This window comes from Heterodontus francisci, chromosome 31 (genome assembly GCF_036365525.1).
Source record: "Heterodontus francisci isolate sHetFra1 chromosome 31, sHetFra1.hap1, whole genome shotgun sequence".
NCBI classification, from domain to species: domain Eukaryota; kingdom Metazoa; phylum Chordata; class Chondrichthyes; order Heterodontiformes; family Heterodontidae; genus Heterodontus; species Heterodontus francisci.
In genome coordinates, this window is record NC_090401.1 from 38,956,982 (window position 1) to 38,983,081 (window position 26,100).

General features: G+C 41.6%; 1 protein-coding gene and 1 long non-coding RNA gene across 4 annotated transcripts in view; both read right to left on the minus strand.

Moving 5' to 3' along the window:
- Window positions 1–2,510: 2,510 nt before the first annotated feature.
- LOC137347166 (uncharacterized) lies at window positions 2,511–14,765 on the minus strand. The gene is made up of 3 exons (XR_010968882.1): window positions 12,234–14,765; window positions 7,446–7,525; window positions 2,511–2,987 (listed from the first exon to the last, which is right to left on the minus strand). It is a non-coding gene; the product is annotated as an uncharacterized lncRNA (long non-coding RNA).
- A 5,144-nt stretch (window positions 14,766–19,909) lies between these two features.
- Window positions 19,910–26,100, minus strand: part of runx3 (RUNX family transcription factor 3) — a 198,081-nt gene continuing 191,890 nt past the window's right edge. For all 3 annotated transcript variants that reach the window (XM_068011342.1, XM_068011340.1, XM_068011341.1), the window contains one exon: window positions 19,910–26,042. In XM_068011342.1, coding sequence (XP_067867443.1) covers window positions 25,519–26,042 — 524 coding nt within the window. In that variant the 3' untranslated portion in view covers window positions 19,910–25,518. The remainder of the gene's footprint in view (window positions 26,043–26,100) is intronic.

Sequence of the window (26,100 nt, forward strand, 5' to 3'; positions counted from 1 at the left end):
TTGAGAAACACCCGTTGGTAGCAACAATGCTCACAAATGTGGTGCATTTTTCCGATAAATCCTTTAAGGTTTATGAGCAAGTTCCCTATTTTGTGCAATGGGAAATACCTAGACAAATTAACTGTGGGCTGGATTTTGTGTTGGAGGTGGGGCTCCCGGTGCCAGGCCGAGAAGGTGGGGGGAATCTGGCCTCGGCCTTTTTACGCCTTCCCAGAGCAATCTTCCGGTCTTTTTAAATCTAAGTTTCAGCAACCGGGATCCCCGTCCCTTTAAAGACGGAGATCCCACCTCCAAGAACTACTGGCCAAACAGAGGGCCGGCAGCTCAGCAGTATCAGCAGCACCACTGGGAGAATTGGCCACTGCTGGTACTGCTGAGGTCTCGGACCCAGGCCCAGCGCTGGACCCCTGGACCAGACGTAGGTGAGGCGGGGTCACCGGGGACAGTCCGGAAGGCCCCGACGAGGGGGGCAGGGGGTCCGGGGGGGAGGGTTGTCCCGGGAGTAAAGTGGTTTCCGGTGGGGGTCCTTTGTAAGCCTCATTTGCTCATGAAGGAGGGACCCCACCCCCCAAGTCTGCAGGGAGGGTGCCTCATGTTACAAGGCATCCTCCTCACATGGTGGAGGCACCCTCTGCTGCTGGTAAGATTCCAGTGGCAGTGGGAAGAGGCCCTTAATTGCCTGTTATTAGGCCACTTAAGGGTCTCAATTGGACTCTGGGCAGGAAGGCCCTCATCGGCCTATTCTGGCTCAGGAAAATCACTTGGCGATTGGGAGGTGACAGGTCCTCTGCCCCTACCCCACCTCGGGGCCACATAAAATCCCAGCCTATGGGTGGGTTCTGAATTTTTTTTTATTCGTTCATGGGATGTGGGCTAGCCCAGCATTTATTTCCCATCCCTAATTGCCCTTGAGAAACTGAGTGGCTTACTGGGCCATTTCAGAGGGCATTTAAGAGTTAACCACATTGCTGTGGATCTGGAGTCACATGTCGGCCAGACCAGGTAAAGATGACAGATTTCCTTCCCTAAAAGACATTAGTGAACCAGATGGGTTTTTACAACAATCGACAATGGTTTCATAGTCACCATTAGACTAGCTTTTTAATTTCAGATTTTTGTTAATTGAATTCAAATTTCACCATCAGCCATGGTGGGATTCGAAACCATGTTCCCTGAGCATTAGCCTGGACCTCTGGATTACTAGTCCAGTGTCATTACCACTATGCCACCACCACCACTGTGTATCATACAAAAAAAGGCATCACCGGGCTGAGTTAGAGAGTTCTGACCGAGGAAGCTGGATGGGCTGGATTGTTATTCCTCAATGCTGCATTCTTCAGTCTTGATAATTCAATGTATATACATGTTGTAAAAATACCCTCATTATTAGTTTAAAAGCCTGTTTTGTTAAGGACAGCAGAGGGAAGTGCTTTGCAAAACTCACAATGTATGGTTTAAGCATTAGGCTTTTTATTATTGACATACCCTTTTGAAAATAACAATCCTTTCACTGTCTGTTTGAATGCTTAATTTTGAGACCATAAGGTTCCCAATTACAAGTAACACACTAGAACCTTTTCTTTTATAAAATGCCCAAAATTGTGTTTTGTCTATATAGAATTATAGAAAGATTTGTGCACGGAAGGAGACTGTTTGGCCCACTGTGTCCTTGCGGACTGGAAAAGAGCCATCCAGCCTAATCCCACCTTCCAGCTCTTGGTCCATAACACAGTAAGTTACGGCACCTCAAATGCATATCCAAGTGTTTTTTAAATACGATGAGGGTTTCTGCCACTATCCCCTTTCGAGGAGTGAGTTCCAGACCTCCACCACCCTCTGGGTGGCAAACAGCAATTAAAAAAGACAAACCAGATTTTGTTAAGGGAGAGACAAGGCTGTGTATCACTTTTGTCAGAGTAATATGATACATAAGTGATGTGTTATAGTTTGTGCCACTGCATCAAGAGTTTGTAATCAAATACTTCTCTTTAAAAATAAAGTGCAAGGTTCAATTTTCTTACTGATTTTACTGTTCATTGATAAAATTGGATTAATGAAATGAAACCTCAAAAGGCTCAAAGGGACTCCTTTCTTTCCTCTTGTACCAAATAGGTAGCTATAAACAAGAGAAGTGAGGACCGTTGAGCAGTTTTTACAGCTAACAGGTAAGCATGTAATGTTAAGTGACTCCTTCGTAAATCATTCTCCCATAATGAATGTTGTTAATCCCAGTAAAGGGAAATAGGCAACAACATTACAAAGTTCTTGATTTACAGCACTGACAGTGGATGAAACTCACCATGTGTTCTTCTCTGCAAATTGTGAAGTTAATAGGAAAGATGAGCACAGTGCATAGTGTTACGATCAGGTGAGGAGGGGTCGAAGGGTTCCCGTCTTATCCCTCTCCTGTTTGACCACAACAGGGTTTATTTCTTTTTTAAAGTGATTGTGCTTGCCAATTCAGTGAGTGTTTAACTACTTATATGCTACAATTGTAAAAACAACCAATCGGACAGGTTTTCTTGAGTTTAGCAAAGAAAGAGGTTAACTTTATTGTGCTTAAACCAATCTAAGTAAAATAATAAACTATGCTCCAACTTTCTCACACACATACACACTCAAGGTTCACACACACACACACAAATTGGTTACAGAGTAGGGAAGGATAACTTGGTTGGATTGAAGTCCAGAGCAATAGAAAAAGGAATATACAGACTGCGGAGGTTGGTGACTCGACTGTCTTCCAGATGAACTCGGTGGTCTTGAGGCTTCTGGTTTGCAGATGTGGCCAGTTGGTTCAGTGGTTCTCTTGGAGAACAGTGAGGCAGATTGTTTCCTTCATGGGGTCTCTGCCTGCAGCAGTGATAGGCCCAGGTGGATTTGGCCAGCAGGCAGGGTTCAAAACTTGCAAGGTGGATTGGAGAGAGATAGGGAGAGAGGAACCCCACTCGAGTCTTCTCTGGTCAGTGTCCAGTTGCTTGTCTGGTCTGCAGAGAGAGAAAAACCGGCTTAAACAAAGATGGTACAGCATGTCACATGACCATCACCCAGTACATTTCCTCTTACAATTTAATCAGTTCATGTCTAGGAAGTCCCTTCTCTCAACCAGGGTGCCATTGTTCAAATGATTGCCTTTGAGTGCTTCGTCTCCACCAGTTTAATGTCCCAAGAGATTGCCTTTAATATCTTGTTAATGGGGACAGGACAGGTAGTTCACTCAAAATTCCCAGGTCATTGATCTGTCTGGGGACTGAGAAAACACTATGTCTCTGCCTTGATGCATTCAAATGTAGGGTATTCTGATGCAAATTGTGATGGCCATTTTAGCTGCTGCAGTTACCTTTTATCTGTTCCTTTTTTAATACTTAATTCAGGTTTCCAGCCAGTGGAATAAAAAAAAATCATCTGGAATAGCATGCTTTTGTGACAATAGCTAATTTAGGCTGAGCTGTTGAGTAGCACATGCACATTTTCAGTTGGAAACCATGCCTATTTGGATGGTATCAACAGACATAAAATGGTCTTATTTCCCATTGTACAGTGCAGCAAACTTCATATTCTGTGGCATATATTAATTCCCCTTCCAAGCTAACTGCCTATATCTCCACTGCCACCCTCTATTTAGAGGATGGACAAATCCCCATGTTCCATTGTTTTCCTAAAAGGATAGAGTTTTGTGCTGTTGAAAAGAGCCAGGGTAACATCTTAGCCCAAGCCAACTTGTCTAAGGGAACTGGGACGAATTGAAAATCTCTACCAAAGAGCCAGCACAGGCATGATGATCTAAATAGCCTCCTTCCGTGCTGTATCATTCAATTATTCCATGGGGTGATCTCTCCCTCCACCTCCTTTGCCTGGGACAAGCATATTGATGGTAAACATGTAACCTACAGGAAGTCTTGGTTTCTTACAGCTTGCCTATAACACTTGGTTTAGCATAAGCAAAGGACATTGAACTTGTACATTAACTGAGATGCAGCATATGAACCATAAGAAATAGGAAGAGGAGTGGGCCTTATGGCCCATTGAGCCTGCTTCACCATTCAATAAGATAATGGCTGAACATCTGCATCAACTCCACTTTCTCAGCCTATCGGCACATCCCTTAATTCTCTTAGTGCCCATTGTAGAATTTATAACCTAGAAGGAAGGCATTCAGCTCGTCATGTCTGTGCCAGTGCTAATTCACCAACTGGGGCTGTCTACTTTAATCCCATTTCCTGTTTGCCTTCTAAACTAAAAGTGGCAAACTCACAAAATCCAAAAGGTCCAGATGTGTCTCAACCCTTGGTCTGGTTTGGATTTCTGAAGGGAAAATTGGTCTGTGGGCTTGTCATCTAAGTTTTACATGTTTAAAAATAAATGCTTTGGCAAGGCCACTCTTTTTCACTGAATCAGCCCCACACAAGGGTCTGAATTTTCCTGGACCTGCAGAGGTGGGTTAGGAAGCAAAGTTGCAAGATAGGATATTGGGTTGGCTACCTGACATGTTTCACCTCTGAAGGGTCAACGTGGCAGAGGCTACCTACTTGGCAGTGGCGGGTAGACAATTAGGCCCATTAATGGGCCAGTTGGGGGAATGTTGATGGCACTGCCTGGGTCAGGATTGTGACCCAACCAGGAAAATTCAGCCCGAGGTACTTGAAAATATAATGTAAGCTGACACTGCAGTGTAGTGCTGAGGAAGTGCTGCACTGTTGGAAGTGCTTTCTTTTGAATCAGATTTTAAACCGAAGCCCCACCTGCCCTGGCTGGTGGACATAAAAGATTCTGTAACATTATTCAAAGAAGAGCATGGAATTCTCCTATTGTCCTGGCCAAGATTTATCGCTCAACCAACATCACTTAAAAGAAACAGTAGTCATTTATCTCATTGCCGTTTGTGGGATCTTGCTGTGTGCTAATTGACTGTTATATTTCAATATCTTCCAACCATGGCTGCACTTCAAAAGTACTTAATTAGCTCTGAAACACTTTGCGACACCCTGAGGTCATGAAAAGAGCTATATAAATAAACTTCCTCCTTTTTTGGTTATGACAGTACAGTTAGAATTGTACAAATGACTTTCACATAAGGGCCTGCTCGGATCTGCAACCCGACCCGAGCCCGACAGAACCACATCCAACCTGAGCCCGACCCGAGCACGACCTGGCCCGAGTCCTTTGATTTTATCCCGCGCCCGACCTAGCCCAATCCGACCACCGGAATAAAGTTGATTATATTAAAGAGGTTATGCTCTATCTTGGATGGAATCACTCACTGCAGACTAGTGCGGAGTCCAAATGCACGTTTCCCGCCTTGACGTCCTGGCTGTCACTGTGTCTGACCCGGCCCAACCCGAGCCGACCCCGAAGGCCAGACCCAGAAGAGTGACCTGACCCGACCCGACCCGACCCGACCCGACCCGAACCTGACACATGGCGTCGGGCCGGGTCGAATTCGGGTCGGGTAGCCACGGTTTACTTGCACATGCAGCTTCCACCTCCACCTCCTTGGGCCACTTGCGTATGCACTTCTAAGGGTCCAGGGTCATACTTCTTTAGAAAAAGTTTGACTTTTTCTATTACAATGCGTATTCTGGATAATTTTAGAACATTTTTTACTTCACAATTGATCCGATTTTTCATATAAAATTCATGAAAAAAATGACATTTTCTATATATCTGCGTTCAACAGGCCAAACAGATCATCAACAATATGTGGCCTGAACAGCCACTCTTCCCTTCATTGAGGCACTTTCCTCCCCCTCCATCTTTCCAGCCTATGAAGAAACTCTTCTCTGCCCCTTCATCATTCCCATAATATGATGGTACTTTCCCTTCCCTCCCCATTGCACACACCCCAGTAAATAAAAAAGAAAGACTAGCATTTATATAGCGCTTTTCATGACCACTGGATATCTCAAAGTGTTTTATAGCCAATGAAGTAGTCATTGTTGTAATGTAGGGAACGCAGCAGCCAATTTGCGCACAGCAAGCTCCCACAAACAGCAATGTGATAATGACCAGATAAACTGTTTTTGTAATGTGGATTGAGGGATAAATATTGGCCAGCACACTGGAGATAACTCCTCTGCTCTTCTTCAAAATAGTGCCATGGGATCTTTTATGTCCACCTGAGAGGGCACAGACGGGCCTCGGTTTAATGTCTCATCCAAAAGACAGCACCTCTGACAGTGCAGCACTCCCTCAATACTGTACTAGAGCCTTAATAATCGTGCTGAAGTCCTTGAGTGGGTTGAACACAGAACATCGTGACGTAGGGGTGAGAGCGCTATCAAATGAGCCAAGGCTGAGACAGGAGGACTTCCTCCCTCGTGTCTCCCAGCCACCCCTCACCCCCCCCACCAACCAAGTTCACTAAAGCAGTTCCTCCTTGATGGTTTTCTCCATGTCGGTGCTGTTTGTGAGTGAGAATTTCTTATCTATCAGACCAGGAATTCCCACTTGCAGTCCCTATATATAGACTACCTCATAAGCAAAGAAGCAGTTTCTAGTATGAGCTACAGTTGGGACCAATAGTGAGAAGGGGCGGCACAGTGGCGCAGTGGTTAGCACCGCAGCCTCACAGCTGCAGCGACCCGGGTTCAATTCCGGGTACTGCCTGTGTGGAGTTTGCAAGTTCTCCCTGTGTCTGCGTGGGTTTCCTCCGGGTGCTCCGGTTTCCTCCCACATGCCAAAGACTTGCAGGTTGATAGGTAAATTGGCCATTAGAAATTGCCCCTAGTATAGGTAGGTGGTAGGGAAATATATAGGGATAGGTGGGGATGTGATAGGAATATGGGATTAGTGTGGGATTAGTGTAGGATTAGTGTAAACGGGTGGTTGATGGTCGGCACAGACTCGGTGGGCCGAAGGGCCTGTTTCAGTGCTGTATCTCTAAACTAAACTAAACTAAGATCGAGGAATAGAGCAGCAACAATTTCCTGGCCAGATCCTTTGGGAAATAACAATCAGTTGCTGGATTATGAGAGTGTTCAGATTTGCAGATGGTGCATGAACATGGTACATAAACCTGGGCTATGTCCCCGCCAGTAGTTTCTGCCTTACTCATCCTAGCCATTGAATGAAGACCTACAGATGAAATCAGTATCAAGGAAGTAAAATAAATTAGGAAAAAAATTGCTGCATGCGCAGGCATGAAGCATGTATTGCAGCACAATGGGTCAGATAAGTGTGGGAACATTGGTACACAAAAGAGTACAGAACCTGCAGGAAGGGTGTGGGTAGTCAAGGTTCTTTTTTCCATATCTTTTTGGAATCTTTATGAATCTAATCCTGTTATAACCTAGGTAGTTTTACAAGCCAATAGAATATTGTTCTCACATTATTCTGATTAGTCTGGTGTTCAGTCTAGTATTAAATGGGATGAAGTGTTTTTTCAGCTGCTGTAGAAAATAGTTTACCTATAAGCACCAGTCAAAAGCTTGTAAGAATATAGCTACCTCAGCCGGTTTCAACTACAAACAACCCACGATGACGTAGCCTTGTGTGTCATTCCACAATAGTACTGCTGTAAAAGGATCTTGTGAAGAAAAACAAAAGATCATTTTTGCTGGTGAACAGTTAATGACATTCTATAATGTTTTGTTTAAAGTGCAAACCTAGGCTTGTGCCAGTTGACAAGTTAAATCTTATTTGGCAGTGTACAGCACTACAACAGGTTCAGTTGCTGGATTCTACTGAGCCTGAAAGAGATGACTATTCTTTAAGCCTTTGCGTGATAGGCACTGATAGAAGCTGTATTTGTTGGTTCAGTGGCACCCTGTGATTAAGATTTCTGGAAGGCATGCATTGCATTCCATGATAACTGCAAGCTTATTGCATGTTGGTTGCATAATTTTTACTGAAATTCCAGAGGTGGCAGGAGGACAGAATGTTCTCAATAATATCCTATACCAGTCTTTGATCTCGATTCTATTCCTTATGATTTTGAGCCTTATATTTCGGTCCTTTCCTTCAACCACGAATGTATTCTGGTGAAATACAGTATGCTGCCAAGAATATATCATTTCAATCATTTTAATGTCTTACAAAACGTCCTGCCAACAATGAAGATTTGCAGACTATCTCTGGGTTATAAATGATGCTTTTTTTGTTGTCTACAATGAAGACTTTGGGAATTGGCCAAAATGCAAAGTTAGGCAGATGTACAAAAGTTTGATGTACTGCATGAAAAATAGACAGGCTCCATTAGGACTACAAAATTTCCCTCAGTACTATGTCATAAAATGGATCAGTTACTTATTTGGGATGTTAATGTGTTGCTAGTTGAAGATTAAATTAGTTCATGTTACAAAATTCTACTTGAAACAAATAGAATCTAGATAAACTGTGAACAAAGCCCCATAAAAACAATAACTTGATGTTACTTATATGAACGACTGAAATCACTCTCAAACACATGAGATCAAATGAATGACTGACTTTAGGGGCTAGACGGACACAAAGCTTGAATGTGAGATGCCTAACTAGAAGATTGATATCTGAGTGCCAGTCTAGATTGGCATTTGCACTTAATGCTTTCATCTTTTGCCAGTCTTAACTGGGTTATTTGTTGGAGAGAAGGAAAACTGTCTGGAAGGGTGTCCATTTCCATACTGTGCAGATGTGCCTTCTGTTACATTGACCAAGGAAGTCTTGGGGTTTTAATGTCTACTGTGATCAGACTGAACAAATGAACAATTAAACGCCACTGGAGCCTGCAGCTTTCCTGTCCACAATTGTGCTGAGCAGCAAAGTTCAGAACTGTTTCTTCTGCCAACCCTGTGTGTCAGTCACACTCTGACTTCTATTTTTGTTCTCCAAATCGTGGTCTGTGGTGACAGACAAAGATATTGTAACAATAAGGGCAACACAAGGAATCAAAACCTTTTGGCTTTACAAAAAGACAGCCGTCTAAACCAGATATTTAAATTTTCTTTCTGACCCATATAAGGTGCTCTTATACCTGTGTCCTATTTATTATGTGATTGTGGACAATCTTCCAGCTACTCATCCTTTTTGCTGATATCATTAGAAAAACACCTTTTCAACATTTAGCTCCTGGTTTTACTTTTTTGCTTTTGGGTTTAAAAGTGCTTAGTCAAGATTCTTGCTCAACAGATCAATGGATGGCCATGCTGAGAAGTCAGTTTACTGCCACATTTTTCACTAACTATTGACCACCTCCAGGCGCTTACCCATTGTCTCCCGAGACAAGGAGGCCAAAGAAGAAGATTGAGCTCTATATCGTGGGGATCAATATTTAGATAGACAGGAGTGAAAAAGATACTTGCATATTATAGAAAGGGTTGACAGCATAGGAGAGAATGGTACAAGGCGACAGCAAATGCTGGTGTTCCCATTAATCTTTACCCAGAGTGGTTCGAAAATGGAACTTGCTACCACAAGTAGTAGTTGAGGCGAACAGCATAGATGCTTTTAAGGGGCACGTGAGGGAGAAAGAAATTGAAAAATATGCGATCGGATTAGATGGAGAGGAATGGGAGAAAGCTCATGTGGTGCACAAACATTTGGGCCAATGAGCTGTTTCTGTACTGGAAATGTTATGTAAAATTTAAATTCACTTTCATTGAGCTAATAAACATATTATATGCTAATTAATTATTGAAATAACATTGGCTGAAATCTTCTGGACATTGGAAATAATTGCGGGTCGGGACCATTTCCGGGTTCCAACCCAGCTTGGTGAGAGGTCTGTTCACGAGGGGAATCTTCTGGAAGGCAGACAATTAACAGGTCTTCTCCACATCTGCTGTCCAATTAGTAATGGCAGGTGGGTTCCAGAGGTGGGAGCAGAGGACCTCATGGCCCACCCCAATCGAATCTGGCAGTCTCAACTGTGAGACCAGTGGGAGAGCTGCTGGGAGCCAGACTCATGGAGTGGCAAGGAGTCACTGCAGCTGCCTTCAGTGTCAGTGGAGCAGTGAACAGCCTTGGTCCAAACATGGACATAAGAGTTAAACACCAGAGGTGAGGTTAGAGTGACTGCCCTTGACATCAAGACAGCATTTGACCAAGTATGGCATCAAGGAGCCCTAGCAAAATTGGAGTCAATGAGGATCAGGGGGAAAACTCTGTGCTGGTTGGAGTCATATCGAGTACAAAGGAAGATGGTTGTGGTTGTTGGAGGTCGATCATCTCAGTCTCAGGACATCGCAGCAGGAGTTCCTTAGGGTAGTGTCCTAGGTCCAACCATCTTCAGCTGCTTCATCAATGACCTTCCCTCCATCATAAGATCAGAAGTGGGGATGTTCCTTGATGATTGCACAATGTTCAGCACCATTCACGACTCCTCAGATACCGAAGCAGCCCGAGTTTAGATGCAGCAAGACCTGGACATCATCCAGGCTTGGACTGATAAGTAGCAAGTATCAGTCGCACCACACAAGTGCCAGGCAATGACCATCTCAAACAAAAGAGAATCTAACCTTCTCCCTTTGACGTTCAATGGCATTACCATCGCAGAATCCCCCACTATCAACATCCTGGGGGTTACCATTGACCAGAAACTGAACTGGACCAGCCACATAAATAATGTGGCTACAAGAGCAGGTCAGAGCCTGGGAATTCTGTGGTGGGTAACTCACCTCCTGACTCCCCAAAGCCTGTCCACCATCTACAAGGCACAAGTCAGGAGTGTGATGGAATACTCTCCACTTGCCTGGATGGGTGCAGCTCCAACAACATTCAGGAAGCTTGACACCATCCAGGACAAAGCAGCACACTTGATTGGCAACCCATCCACCACCATCAACATCCACTCCCTTTACCAGCGACGCACAGTGGCAGCAGTATGTACCATCTACAAGATTAATTGCAGCAACTCACCATAGCTCCTTCAAGAGAACCTTCCAAACCCGTGACCTCTGCCATCTAGAAGTACAAGGGCAGCAGATGCATGGGAACACCACCACCTGAAAGTTCCTCTCCAAGTCACACACCATCCTGACTAGGAACTATATCACCATTCCTGCACTGTCACTGGGTCAAGATCCTGGAACTCCCTTCCTAACAGCACTGTGTGTGTACCTACCCCACATGGACTGCAGTGGTTCAACAAGTCAGTTCACCACTATCTTCTCGAGGGCAATTAGGGATGGGCAATAAATGCTGACCTAGCCAGTGACAGCCACATCCCATGAACAAATAAAAAAAAAATTAAAAGTTCACTGCATCCGTCTCCATGATTTTATCACTCAATGGCTAGGCTGCGATATGGGCCGACAGCAGTCTTGCATTTTCTGCTAGTGAGCTCTTCAACAGCCTTAAAAGTTACGAGGCTCAACTTCCCGCTGTGAAGCCGCCTCCTCTCACCTGCCGGGGAGTAGACACAGTGGGGGTCTCGTGTGGCATTTGTAAGATCTTATTGCAATGGATAAATACGGGCTAATTGCTCTTGTAATCTCCCTAATTGGCTATCTGCCACTGACGGACAGATAGCTGCTACCACCGGGAGCCCACCTCCGGCAAAGTACACAGAGGCAGGAACATGTTGGCGAGCCGACCCAATGCACAATTATCTAAATTTTCCCACCCCTCTGTCTCCAAAGCTGCCTCCAAGAAGCCAGGAAGATTCCGGCCACTGACTGAAGCTTTTCTGGTTTCATTTCAGGTGACGGTGTTGGAAGCAGTCCTCTCATACAAAATCACAAAGGATAATTTTTCAGAAACACACTTTCCCTCATCCCATTTAGCTTTACATATCTTCCATTTGTTGAGCCTAAGGGATTGGCCATTCCTATCTACCTGGGAGTGGGAGCCAGTCACCAGTTTGTGCCTATGTAAAGTAAATTCTTCCCTTTCCAAGTTTGGCGACCAGACCCAGAGCCCATCCCCTCATCGCCTACAGAAGGTCCAAACTTTTCTGCCAATCTCCTTCCCTATTCCCATTAATTTTCTTTGTATGTATTTTAAATATAGTAATTAGATTACAGTATAGCTGATTATCTCCTTATTAGAATATTCAATATAAATTTTAACGTTGGATGTAAGACAGGAACCAATTTTTAATAATTACCTCTCTAAGAGGCTAAAAGACAAAACCATAATCTTCTTGCACACAGTATAATAAGTTTATTAAGAACTAAACATTTCCACATCATTTTCTGGCATTTTGTTCCGAGACTTCCATTACGAAGCTGGAACAGGTTTTACAACAGGATGAAGCACCTCGGGCTGAGCTTTAAGAGCCTTTAACATATGGGTTTTGATGAGCTCATTCTGCATACCAAATATAAACTTTCCAGTGTTTTAGATCCAGGAGTTATCACTTGTCTTAGAAATGAAGTCAGTTAAAGGGGAACCCTCAAACAAAAGCAAAATACTGCTGATTCTGGAAATCTGAAATAAAAACAGAAAATGCTGGAAACACTCAAGAGGTCAGGAAGCATCTGTGGAGACAGAAAGAGAGTTGGACTGGATTTTGTGGTGCCGGCGGGACTCTCAGCCGAAACGGCAGGGACATCCCTGCCTCAGCCTTTCCGAGCCCCCCGCACAATCTTATGTTACTTCGGCACTTAAGTGACAGGGATCACACCGCCAAGAGCTGCCGGCCAATCAGAGGGCCAGTAGCTCAGCAGCATCGGCAGCACCACCGGGAGCGGTGGCTACCACCGGTACTGAAGCGGTCATCGAGACATAAAGTTATACAGCACAGAAACAGGCCCTTCAGCCCATCGTGTCTGTGCTGGCCATCAAGCATCAAACGATAATAAAAGCAAAATACTGCGGATGCTGGAAATCTGAAACAAAAACAAGAAATGCTGGAATCACTCAGCAGGTCTGGCAGCATCTGTGGAAAGAGAAGCAGAGTTAACGTTTCGGGTCAGTGACCCTTCTTCAGAACTGACAAATATTAGAAAAGTCACAGATTATAAGCAAGTGAGGTGGGGGTGGGGAAAGAGATAACAAAGGAGAAGGTGCAGATTGGACCAGGCCACATAGCTGACCAAAAGGTCACGGAGCAAAGGCAAACAATATGTTAATGGTGTGTTGAAAGACAAAGCATTAGTACAGATTAGGTGTGAATACCCTGAATATTGAACAGCAGCAAGTGCAAACCTGAAAAAAAACCTGAAAAAAACAGTGGATAAGCAAACTGAACAAACTAAGATGAAATGAAATAAATGCAAAAAAAGATAGTAAAAAATGTAAAAAAGAATGTAAAAAAAAGGAAGAAAAAATAACTAAAAATGAAAGTAAAATGGGGGGCTGTCATGCTCTGAAATTATTGAACTCAATGTTCAGTCTGGCAGGCTGTAGTGTGCCTAATCGGTAGATGAGATGCTGTTCCTCGAGCTTGCGTTGATAGTGAATAGCAGCTCCTCTACATATTATAGAGAATAGCAGCAAACGATGCTCATCCCATTTTTCAGCACTTGGCCCGTAGCCTTGTATGCTATGGCATTTCAAATGCTCATCTAAATACTTCTTAAATATTGTGATGGTTCCTGCCTCTACCACCTCTTCAGGCAGTGCGTTCCAGATTCTAACCACCCTCTGGGTGAAAAAGATTTTCCTCAAATCCTCTCTAAACCTCCTGCCTCTTAACTTAAATCTATTCTCCCTGGTTATTGACACCTCCACGAAGGGAATAAGTTTCTTCCTATCTAACCTATCAATGCCCCTCATAGTTTTGTATACCTCAATCATGTCCCTCCTCTGCCTTCTCTGCTCTAAGGAAAACAACCCTAGCCTTTTCAGTCTCTCTTTATAGCTGAAATGCTCCAGCCCAGGCAACATCCTGCTGAATCTCCTCTGAACCCTCTCCAGTGCAATCACCTCCTTCCTATGTTGTGGTGCCCAGAACTGTACACAGTACTCCAGCTGTGCCTAACTAGTATTTTATACAGCTCCATCATAACCTCCCTGCTCTTATATTCTATGCCTTGGCTAATAAAGGCAAGTATCCCATATGCCTTCCTAACCACCTTATCTACCTGTGCTGCTGCCTTCAGTGATCTATGGACAAGTACACCAAGGTCCCTCTGACCCTCTGTACTTCCGAGGGTCCTACCATCCATTGTATATTCCCTTGCCTTGTTAGTCCTCCCAAAATGCATCACCTCACATTTCTCAGGATTAAATTCCATTTGTCACTGCTCCGTCCATCTTACCAGCCCATCTATATCGTCCTGTAATCTAAGGCTTTCCTCCTCACTATTTACGACACCACCAGTTTTTGTGTCATCTGCGATGCCATTAATAGGCCACTTAAGGGCCTCAGTTGGCCTTCTGGGCAGGAAGGCCGTTGTCGGCCCCCCACCTCCTGTCACAATTCTATGGGCCCCCCACCTCCGAACCCGTCTTAGGGGGCCCATAAAATCCAGCCCGAGAATTTCAGATCAATGACCAGAACTCCATCAGAAAGGGGAACTCTCCTTGTGTTAGAGGACCTTCAACTCTCCAAGAGCTCAAAACAAGCAAACTTTTAGAGCTAAGTAATATCTATCTGTGAGACTAAAGAGGTGATTTGTGAAGTCACTGAATGCTAGTACATTGGAAGCAAGCTAACATGTCATCCACTTTCAAAAAAGAGAATTAGATAATCAATGCTACATTAATAGTTGAAAAAATAATCAAATTGATTATCGAGACAGAATTTGAGGACTTTCTCACGACAATGTAATGAACAGCATTCAAGATGGCTTCAGAACAGCAAGATCCTTCCTGGCCAAGCCTCTTCAGTGACATCCTAAGTGGAAGACCATATATCTTTGCGTACCTCGATTTCCAGAACGCCTTTGATTAAGTTCCTCACAGAAAACTACAGAAACAGAAAGCAAAGAGAATGCAAGGTTAAGATAGGAAAGGAAACAATGGTACTTGTTGGGCAGCAATGTCAGTATGGAGGGAGTACTTAATGGAGTGATCTAGTGATTGATGCGAGGCCCCTTCTATGAAGGGGTCTATAATGGAGAGTAGTATTGGGCCGGGTATAAAACTAGCATTGCCCCGGATCCCATCAGCTCCTCGACCAGCAGATTAGGTTAAAATTGTCCCTGCATTTTCTGGCTAGCAATCACAAGCCTTGGAGAATGTTTCCATCCAGAATGCAGGAATGCTGAAACTAATTGGAATGGCCCTACTGCTGATGGAGTTGAGACAAACTAATTCAGACGAGGAATTGATTAGGGAGCTACTGCTACACAGCTCAGCTACTCGTTGGATAAACTCATCGATCCATCAGGGAGACCTAAGGTTTGTGGAAATCTACTAAGTGCTAAGTAACCACTTGATCCTCTTTGGTCTATTGAGTGTGGGAGTTGTGTTCATTTTCCAAGATAACCTAGTGGGTCATTTGATGGCTCTTTCTCTTTCATGATTTTTTTTCCCCTGATGTAAAGCTATCAATCTCAGTCCTTTAAAGCCAAAGGTAAAGGCAAACCCAAAATCCATAGTATGCTTCTCCCAAGTGTAAGGGATTCTGATTACGACTAATCCCAGTTTTTCTTGGAGAATAGACATCATTACAAGCTTTTGGAATACAAATGTCATTAAATATGTGTGTGATAAGAATGACAATATTGGTTGCTGTAATAGATATAGTTATTTGTATGATACAGTTGACTAAATATTTATCCTTTTGTTATGAGCAACACAGTTATACATTAAAAAAATATATATTTATTCCCCTTCTTTTTGCCTGACTCTCCAAGAGCCACATACCATTCTTGAATGGGGCACTGGGTGACAAGACAAGAACACTCTGAATCCCTTTCACCCAGCAGGATGCCTGGCCTCTGCTTGGTGGGTTCCCAAAGTGGCATGGCTGAGACGAACCCTCAGTGTACGGAAAATTGCGGGCACACCATCCTGTCCAATGCAATTTAATGTAACAATAACGGGCCAAAATGCTAAAGGGACATTTCAACAAAGGAAACTGAAGATGCAGGCCTGAAATTCTGGATCCTTTGGCTAGATTCAGCAAAAAAAAACAAGCTCCAACAGACATTTATTACGTAAAGAACTCTATTTTAGTTCATTTCCCCCTCTATTGTCAAAATAGAAACTTAATGATTCTTTGTTAAAGATTGGCAACTTTAGTAGTTTGGGCTTGGTTTAGATTCAATGTTAAGTATTTGTTAATCCCTAATGTAAACTGATTTTAAAAACTAAGCTCTTGCACAGACACCTAAAACTTGCATCCAGACTGTCGGGACATTGTTTGCTGGGGATGAGTAAATAGGAGTCAATTTAAACTCTCAGTCTGGTTTCATCCAGTACTGACTCTGCTCCATTGATGCCAATTCACTAAACAAGAGTAGGACAAATGGCTCGGGTCCAATGTATCTGAGATGTGGATTTGAATTTCTTGAAGAACAGAGTAATCTGACTTTTAAAATTAAACCTGAAATGAGATGATTAAAACTTGGTTATGGGTGTGACTTGATTGTTTTAAGTAGATCTGGCTGCGTGGCCTGATATAGTTCTTGTCCCTAGTAAGCAATTCAGTGATACTGCGCTAAACTCCAGCTGCTGGGTAATAATATTGGAAGAGCAGTTTTTCATTATTTTATGCAATGTAAAATAGATATTTTTGTTAAATGAGTATTGTGGCTATCATCATGCTTGGATACAGAGCAGTATTCTATGATGTGTTCATTGATGCAGTACCACTTCTGTGGGTACCTGCTGTATATCTGGCACAGGGATAATAATTCTGTCAAGAAAAAAAAACAGACAGCACTGGTGCTGCCTACTGGAGATGAGACACAAGGACTTGGGGAATTTTCCAATGATATGCTGGCAACAAGGAACATTGCCCAACTTCCAGCACATGTTGGTAAATCACTAACATGTTGCCTGTGATTTTGTGTCCATGGATGGAAAATCACAGGCAGCATATCCCACAGCTCTCTGATGCATGCCAGCAGCCAGCAGAGTTCCTTACTTCTGGTGAAATGCTCAGGAAAATTAGGCTGAGGTTTTATGGTCAGGTTTCAGGATCCCTGCTGCTTGCACCTTGGGCTTAAAAGAGACTTTTGGTTTCAGGTTTTGGGAATTTAGGTGTGCCACCTTTGGGTTTTCCACAGTTCTCTAGAAATGAAGTTGAGGAAGTTGATCAGGCAGGATCTTTCCCTTTGGAACTCTGCTGACTGCTGTTTGCAATGTTTTATACACACAGTTAAAAAAACATGGCAGTCGGCCTGTTAAATGAAGCACCCAATCCAATACATTGACTTGTGTTTCTCCTTCAAGTAATGTCTGATGTGTTGTAAATTTCCAGCAATTTATTTTTTTGGCAAAAAATTGCAATTCATTTTTCTCTTTATCCCCTCCACCCATAGTCCCAAATAATCACAATCACCACACAACCTCTCAAAGTAGGTACACAATGTCTTTGTATAAATTATAGTTTCTAATTTTAACACCCAATTATTTTGGTGTTTCAACTCCACATTATTGTTAAGTAAAGCTTTGTTAGTGCTTATTAAAGTTAAACTGAGTCAGTTTTTATTTACTGGATGTTGGCACTAACCACACTGAGCTCATTCTGTTTTCTGGGAGTCAGGGAAAAAATTCTTGCTGAAAACATTTTGGGTGGTAGTGGGTTAATTCAATACAGTCATGTTACTATTCTCTTTTAAAGAAGCATTTTTGTGGTAGCTGGGATTGAGGTCACTGCACATCACTGGGTACAGTACTTTTTAAGAGCACTGTAACTGATTAATGCTTCAAAACACAAACAAGCTGCTGCTCCACTGTAGACATGTGGTACTCGAGCTGACTGTGTTCTATATCCATGAACAGGAAATATGCCGAAAATATAGGGCTACGTGGCAGTTTAAATAAGCTGAGCCTTGTCTTTAAATGTCATCATATGGATTGGCAAGCAACTGAACTGCCACTTCTTGAAGTCATCTTTGTGCTAACCCTTACTGTGCTCTACGAACCCGACAAACTGAACACAATCATTGTTACGACTAGTAGTACCTTAAACAGTTAATCCTTTCATTCTGCTAAATGTACAGACACTGCATTAGCACATTACAAGCTGTAATTAGTACTGTAACCCCTTATCTTGCTGCATAAACACAAACTACATAGTGTTACACCAGGAATGTTATCCATTAGCACTTTCAGCTGCATACCTCTTTGAAAAAGCATGAATTCTGTATAGCTAATGTGACAAGAGATGCGACTGATATTGAAATACTTTGGATTGGGCCAATGTTTTGATATTGGAAGGAAAGTAATACCTGAATTAGGATTTTTTTCAGTTTGCTTGGATTTGGTTATATCTGTGCCTTTAAGAATTTATTGTATACTGGGCATGTTGTTCTTTCCCTGTTCCTTTCGCACATATTCAGTGTCATTTTTAAACTGTGCCAAATGGCATGTGCTCCGATATTTAGTGGGTGAATTTTGGTGGCTGGGATGAAGACACTATTAGCATTTCAAAAAAAAAGTCTTCATTCAAGTTTGCCAGTGGCCTAAGAAATTGAAGGGGAAGGAAATCTGATATTTTTGATGATACCGTGGGCGTTTATGTGCAATTTCCTTGGTAGTTTAAAAAGGGTCTTCTCTTTTACAACTGTCTGCTTATTCGGAACTTCCGATTGCGACCATTCTGAATTTTGGGTGGTCCTCAGTACAAATTGGTCTAGATGCTCAGTTATACTGTACTCTTAGATTCAAATCTTTCAGCCCCTTCCACCCCTTGGTTAGACCACACTTGAAGTACTATGAACACTTCTGGTCTCCATATTACAAAAAGGATATCGGGGCATTGTAGAAGGTGCAAACAAGATTCACAAGGATGATTCCACAACTTAGAGGATATACTTATCAGGAAAAGCTGAACAGGCTGGAGCTCTATAGAAAAGAGAAGGCTGAGAGGTAACCTGATAGAGGTTTGAAGATAATGAAAGGGTTTGATGGGGGAAATGTACAGAAAATGTTTCCACTTGTGGGGGTGTCCAAAACTAGAAGCCATTAATATAAGAGTTACAAATAAATGCAATAGGGAATTCAGGAGAAACTTCTTTGCCAAGAGGGTGGTTATATTGTGTATCACACCACCACAAGGAATATTTGAGGCAACTCGCATAGATGCATTTAAAGGGAAGCTAGATAAACACATGAGGGAGAAAAGAATGGATGGATATTTTGATAGAGATAGATGAAACGGGTTGGGAGAAGACTCAGTGAAGCATGAATGCTAGCATAAACCATTTGGGCTAAATGACCTGTGTCTGAACTGTAGACTTGATTAAACTCTTGAATAAAAAGAGGAACTTGCCTGTAGCAACTGACCACATTTGGAACTATTGACAAGTCTTTAAACAGGTCCTATTATTGAAACCAATGCCAGAAGTAAAGATCCAGATATAAACAATGTCACTGTTATCTTTACTTTGTTTTAAAATCTTGTAATATTTGTCAATGTTTTTGGGGCTAAAATTGTTTGGACAAAAAAATCCTTTAGTCTTTGAAGTACCAAACTTCAGGACAATTCACTATTTACAGCAGTGCAGCACTGGCCTTCCATGAAGGCCAGAGATAGGAATCCTAGTCTCAGTACACCTGCTCACATTGAGCAAGCATCCTCAGTTTATGACTAGGAGATTTGACAGATTACCACACAACAGTAAAAGGTTTTGATAGAAAGCATTTCAGGAGGTGGGAAACAAATGGAACAAAACTGCTCCCCAACCCCAACCCATGAAACAAACCTTCTAACGATTGAAAATGAAATGGCATTGATAGTGCCTGTAAAAGAAAATTAATTACCTAGCTTCATAGAATCCTATAGCACAGAACTAGGCCATTTGACCCATCTCATCAATGCCGGAAATTGTCCCAACTGGCTAGTTAAGCAAAGCAGCACTGCAGAACCAAAGCAGAAAAATACACAATGTTCTAAAAGACAAGATTGTCAATTCAAACACTTACACTGCAATTGTTACATCAGAAAAAGGCCATTTTTATTGAAGCACAACTTAACTCCAGTGATTAATCAAGAGAACAAAATGAAAAACATCTTGACCAAATATAATCTATGTTGTACAGGAGTTCTAAGTACAGTAATTCAATTTCATCAATATTTAAGTTATTTTACAATATCAAACCAACAAAAGCGGTTTTAAATGCAGAGTTCTTTTCATTTTATTAATGTTAGAAGAAAGCAATTATTTGATACAGCCAAAGCATATAACAGTGACAGAACTGGCTTGAGGAAGTATACTTTTAAAATAAAACAGGCAGCAGTTTAGTTGCATATGGTAATACATGGCAAGCATTTCATTGTTTTGCTATGTTTATAGAATGTACATTTATGCATGGAAAATGTTTATCCTACAGAATTGAATTGTCCTCAATTATTTTTAAGGCTGATATCTTCAAGCATGGAAGCCTAGGCCAAAAATAAAGATTTTTTTAACGTAAAGAATCACAGAATTATACATAATTACCTTGCCTCCCCTAGAAAAGATGATACCTTCATTGATATGAATCTCCAGAGGGGTACACATGGGAACCAGGCCTAAAAAGCAAGCCAAACTCAATATGGATGTTTTGGAAAAAACCTCACCTTTGGCTCAAGGTAATAGCAAGTTCAAGCAAATACTCAAGGATATCCAAAAATTATAAACTCAAATTGGGATCCAAAAATGGATAAGTGCGTATGATATTTTCATTGGATGTATATATTATGTTGCTTTGTTGGCTTGATTCCGGTGCTGGCTTCCGAGATGTCCATCTTGCTCAGGTAGAACTGAACCACCAAAGAAGACTTTGATCTTTCAGCCCATCCCCATACCCACTGTAATGGCCACCAAATGTGTTAGGTACCAATGACCTGTGACAGTATCAGAATGCCTGTCCTGTAGCTTCTAATCTAAATATTTCTGCAGATCTGTGGCTGATTACATTACATTTCTAGTCACAATGGGGTGGGGGGGGGGGGGGGGGGGAAGAAACTGTGGCCAGGCAGCTATTAGCAACCTTTAAATACTGGTTACCAAATAAGGATAACAGAAAGTGGCCAAAATGGGCAGCTGCTTTACACTTGTTTCAGACAGCTTGTTAAGTGGCCAGGTCTTTGGCTACTGGGTTTTTCTTTATGGCTCAGTGGGCTATTGGCTGATACAAAACAAGGGATTTCCTATCCCATGTCCCCACTGTGACTCACTGTACTGAGCTAACTGGTAAACCCTTGTGAGGATGAAGTGTGCAACATTTGGTACAACTGAACAAATTGATATTGTACTTTGCTTTCCAGGTTGCTGCCTGCAGCCCAAACTCACAGCTTAGCATAGAATTGTCACTTCTCTAGTAAGAAAAAAATAATATTCCAATCTTTTAAAAAGCCCAGCTTGGCAGACAATTAATCTTTTGAAAAACAAATATATTCAGTTATTAAATAGGATGGAATTTGCACTGACACAAACTTAAAAGCGTGTAACCCGACACCCTTGTATTAGTGCTACTGCTTAATCCAAATAAGATACATCTGTACAGAAATAAAAATGTCTTTATGTGGACAGCTTCCAGCTCCCACTCTTAATAAATAAAATACAAAGGAGACTTTATGCTTAAAGAGATAAGCTGGAAAATGTTAAGCTGGCACTGTTTTTTTTTTAAAGAGACAAGTCTTCTCTGGACCTTATGAAGCTACAAAGCTGCAAACAATAAGGTTATATTTTGCTTCTCATTTTGGAAAATAAATATATTTATACCAAAGGTATGCAAGACAAACCATTGGTTAAAAATGTATTGCTTTATGTCAACCAAATAACATCTGTGGGTGAACATATTACTTGCAATAACATCTTGGATGTCAGAATAGCTTTCACATGGTTTTAAATGTACCCATTAGCAAGTGTAGTCTCAGTCTAGATCTATGCCTATGGAATAAGGAACAATGGGATAAAGTGTACTGTTCAGCCTGTAAAACCTTTAAAATCTACTAGCACATAAATGAGGTCTTCCCTGCTCTCTACATATGACTAAGTATCCTGGCTAAGGTTGTTTGGCAGGAAGCAGCAATATCCATAGCATGCAATAGGTAGAGAGACTTTGTAGTGGCATCGGTGTCTTATTTGAATGCTGTTCATGAACTGTGCCTCACTAGATTCCAAAGACATAATCTTTCAATGTTCAGGGAGAAACTGCAATCATGAAAGTTGCATGTTTATACCTGACGACATTAAAACATATCTAACTGAGGATTTGAAAGACACTACTGTCTCTTTGTAAGAAGTTGTGCTGAGAAATAAAATTGGCAATTTATAATTAACCTTAAAAATTGTTTACAAAGGCATAGAAATACTGAAATAATCAACTTGAATTTTAATTGGGACGTTCATAAAGAAAATCTTGTTCATTGTTACTGTGCAAACCTCACTCTGAAACAAAAAGAATCAGGAAGCTAGAATCAAGCAATTACCTTTGAAAGCTTTTGTTAGATTTTAGTTCCCCAACTGTGACTGGATGATTTCAAAACACAGGTGCAATAAAGCTTCCAATTTCTCACATTAATTATCCAAATAATCCCTGATGGAACAGACCCACAGATACGTTATTGATGACATTTGGGCTAATGGTAAACACTAGTTAAAATATATTTTGTGGGCTGCCAGTGGCTACTTACAAATAATTTCCAGGACAATTTAGGGTAGCCACTACACATCAAGTTATTCATTTAACAAACCCACCCTTAATTCCTTGTTAAATGAACAAGTACATACACACCTTCAAAATGTTGAAGAAAATTAGTCCCTTAGATAAAGAAACTGGAAGGATTCCTTTTGGGTTATAGGAGTGCTGTGATAAGTGTAGCATCTAGTAGTCATGCTACCATATTGTATATTGAGTGTAAAAAGATAGTGGGATGCCATTTGAAACATGGAACTGGATGAAACATAGCTAGGATAAAAGAAAACAATGAAAAAAGAAATGTAAAGATAACCCTCAAGAAACCTAGACTTCTTTAGACTATATATTTGTCATTTACTGGTCTGTTCAATAATGATTATTCTGGATAAACAAGACTGCATTGTACCTTTTCAAAAAAAAATCATCTTAACCAGAAGTATTGTTTTTTCTTCAATGAATAGCAATGCTTCACTTTACATTTTTATGTAAACAATCAAAAACCTGATGAAATTATTATTTGAAAAAGAAGTACTTACATTTTGGTCAATTTTTTTTTTTAGAAAGGTGCAACAACTCACTGACTTACCAAGTGTAAAGTGTGGATCACCAACCGAAAGCTTCATTGCAACACTGTTTTTGGAATGCATACTACACATGCACATTAGCCATGCAAGGGCTCATATAGGACCGAGGCAATCTCTACTAATGTGCCATTAAATTGCTACCCTGCTATATCCATAAGAGCAGATATTTATCACCATTCCACCAATGTGCAGAGTATTTCTTAAATGCTAAGAGATTAGAAAGTTAGATGTACAAAGGGACCTGGGTGTCCTCGTCAATAAGTCACTGAAAGCTAACATGCCAGGTGCAGCACGCAATTAGGAAGGCTAATGGTATGTTAGCCTTTATTGCCAGAGGATTTGAGTATAGGAGTTGTGAAGTCGTGTTTCAATTGTACAGAACCTTTGTTAGACACACCTGGAGTACTGTGTGTAATTTTGGTCCCCTTACCTTAGGAAGGATATTATTGCCATAGAGGGAATGCAATGAAGGTTCACCAGACTTGTTCCCGGGATGGCGGGACTGTCCTATGAAGAGAGATTGGGGAAACTGGGCCTGTATTTTCTAGAGTTTTGAAGAATGAGAGGTGATCACTTTGAAACCTACAAAATACTTAAAGGGATAGACAGGGTAGATGCAGGTAAGATGTTTCCCCTGGTTGGGGAGTCTAGAACCAGGGGACACAATTTCAAAATAAGGGGGAAACCACTTAGCTCAGAGATGAGGAGAAATTTCTTTACTCGGAGGGTCGTGAATCCTTGGAATTCTCTACCCCAGAGAGCTGTGGAAGCCCAGTCATTGAATATGTTTAAAGTAGAGATTGACAGATTTCGAAATACCACAAAAAGGGATATGGGGGTAGTGTGGGGAAAAAGCCATTGAAGTGGATTATCAGCCGTGATTGTATTGAATGGCGGAGCAGGGTCGAAGGGCTGAATGGCTTACTCTTGTTCCTATGTTCCTAACTATTTAAAGAACTTCACTAGCAGTATCACATGATCAGTAGCACTGCGTATCTCCGTGCATTATATGTTGCAGTCCACAGTGAGTGAAATAATCAACTTGAAAATGATTTAATCTACTCCTGGATCCATCTGAGCATGTATCTAGTTTTTGTCGATTCAGTGGTAAACATGAAGAAATACTCTGCTATCTATAAGCATAATATGAACATAAAGACATTTGCAGCTCATTGGTGGCAATTAACTCAAAGATTAAAATTAACTGTTTCTGCCAGTATAGTATGCAGCACTTCAGCTAAAAAGAGAGTGTCCTAACATCAACATACTAAGGAATGCAGTAAAACCAAAATCCACATTTATTTCATGAATATAGCCCTGCCCACTGGGAAACAACGATATAAGTAGTTATCTTTAAGTATGCCAAATTACTGTTCCAAAATATTTCTTACACAAATATAATACAATATGTGGGTTTGCAGAAACATTTCCAAGTGCGTCCTTCGGTACAGACCTAATTTTTTGATTTGGTCTTCATTCATCATGCAGAGACTGTAAACTGAAGTACCTGAGCTTGGATGACTTCAGAATATGAATGTCTAATGCTTTGATAAATCAATTGGCTCATACACCGCTGCCTCATTTGCAAAAGGAAACATTAATAACATCAAAATGCAATTTTTGAAAGTTTACTCAACAGTCACTAGATAATGTCTTGTGGCCCTTATTTCAGTTTTTGGTCTTCATGAGAACTTCAGTATGGCTTGTTTAAACCTCTGAAAAATTGCACAAGTACTGTGCATGCCCTAAAGGTAAGAATAGAGGCATGACTACAAGAATCTAATCTTTACAAAGTGGTCTATTATAAGAGGACTATCTTATTTTTGATAGTTGTGGCAATTCTGTGCAGGTTAAGAGAATGTATTGTCACTTTAATACAGTTTAAAAATGCAAGTGCTGAAACACTATGTTCCCACCATAGCAGAAAACAATCCAATATCCACATGGCCAATGGCAATTATATAATTGCAGCTGACCAACAAATGATAATTGCAAGAGGCTAAAATACTAATTATGTCCAACCTATGCCAGCCCGTTTGTTATTTATGAAATATGATGGTCATTATCTTTGGTTGGAAGTCATTTTGATTAGGTGGGTATTTGGCTACTAAAAGGTGAGCTGATTATTTTCCACCATCGCTCACCATTTGAATGTTTGTATATACAATATGTACCTTTAGCCAAAAATCATTCATTGTCTGTACACGGACATATAAGGATATCTTCTTTCCCCTATTCTCTCAACTACAGCTAGAATTAATTAATGTACACTGAGAGAAGGTTTTCTTGATTTTTGAACAATTAACGTTGCTCATGCATCTTTGGTTTCCTAATAAGGCCTCCAGACTGATTCGTCCATTCGCCCTGTGGTGGTCATTGCTGTCGGAGAATTGCTTTGGCTGCCATCAGCATCCACAACATCACTCTGATTGGCTAAATTAGGATTCATGAGTGTGCTTCCACTAGATGCACTGGTGCAAGAAGGCAGCATTCTGGTAGGTGAGCGGTCTCCTCCTGCGACCATGGAAAATTGGTATGATCCAGCAGAGGTGCCATAGTAGAGATGATATGGTGAGACACTGGTCTGAAAGGGTCCACTTTGGTTCTGGGCTGATCCAGGATAAGGTGGTGGCAAGTAGGTATGGTACCGAGCTGTGGCTGCCATGCCTGTCATGCTGATACCCCCGATGCCCCCTGTGGATGGAGTGGTGGAGTAGGTAAAGGCAGCAGCAGACATAGCACCAGGATAGTTCATGCGAGGATCTGAAAAACGGGATTCTGTAAGTGAAGACAGTCCAGGAAACTGACGCTCAAATTGGCGAGGGTCTGCGAATGGGCTGATGTCAGAGGTGCCTATAGGGAAAAGCAAATTAAATACATGATAGGTTACTGTATGAACACTAGCATTTCA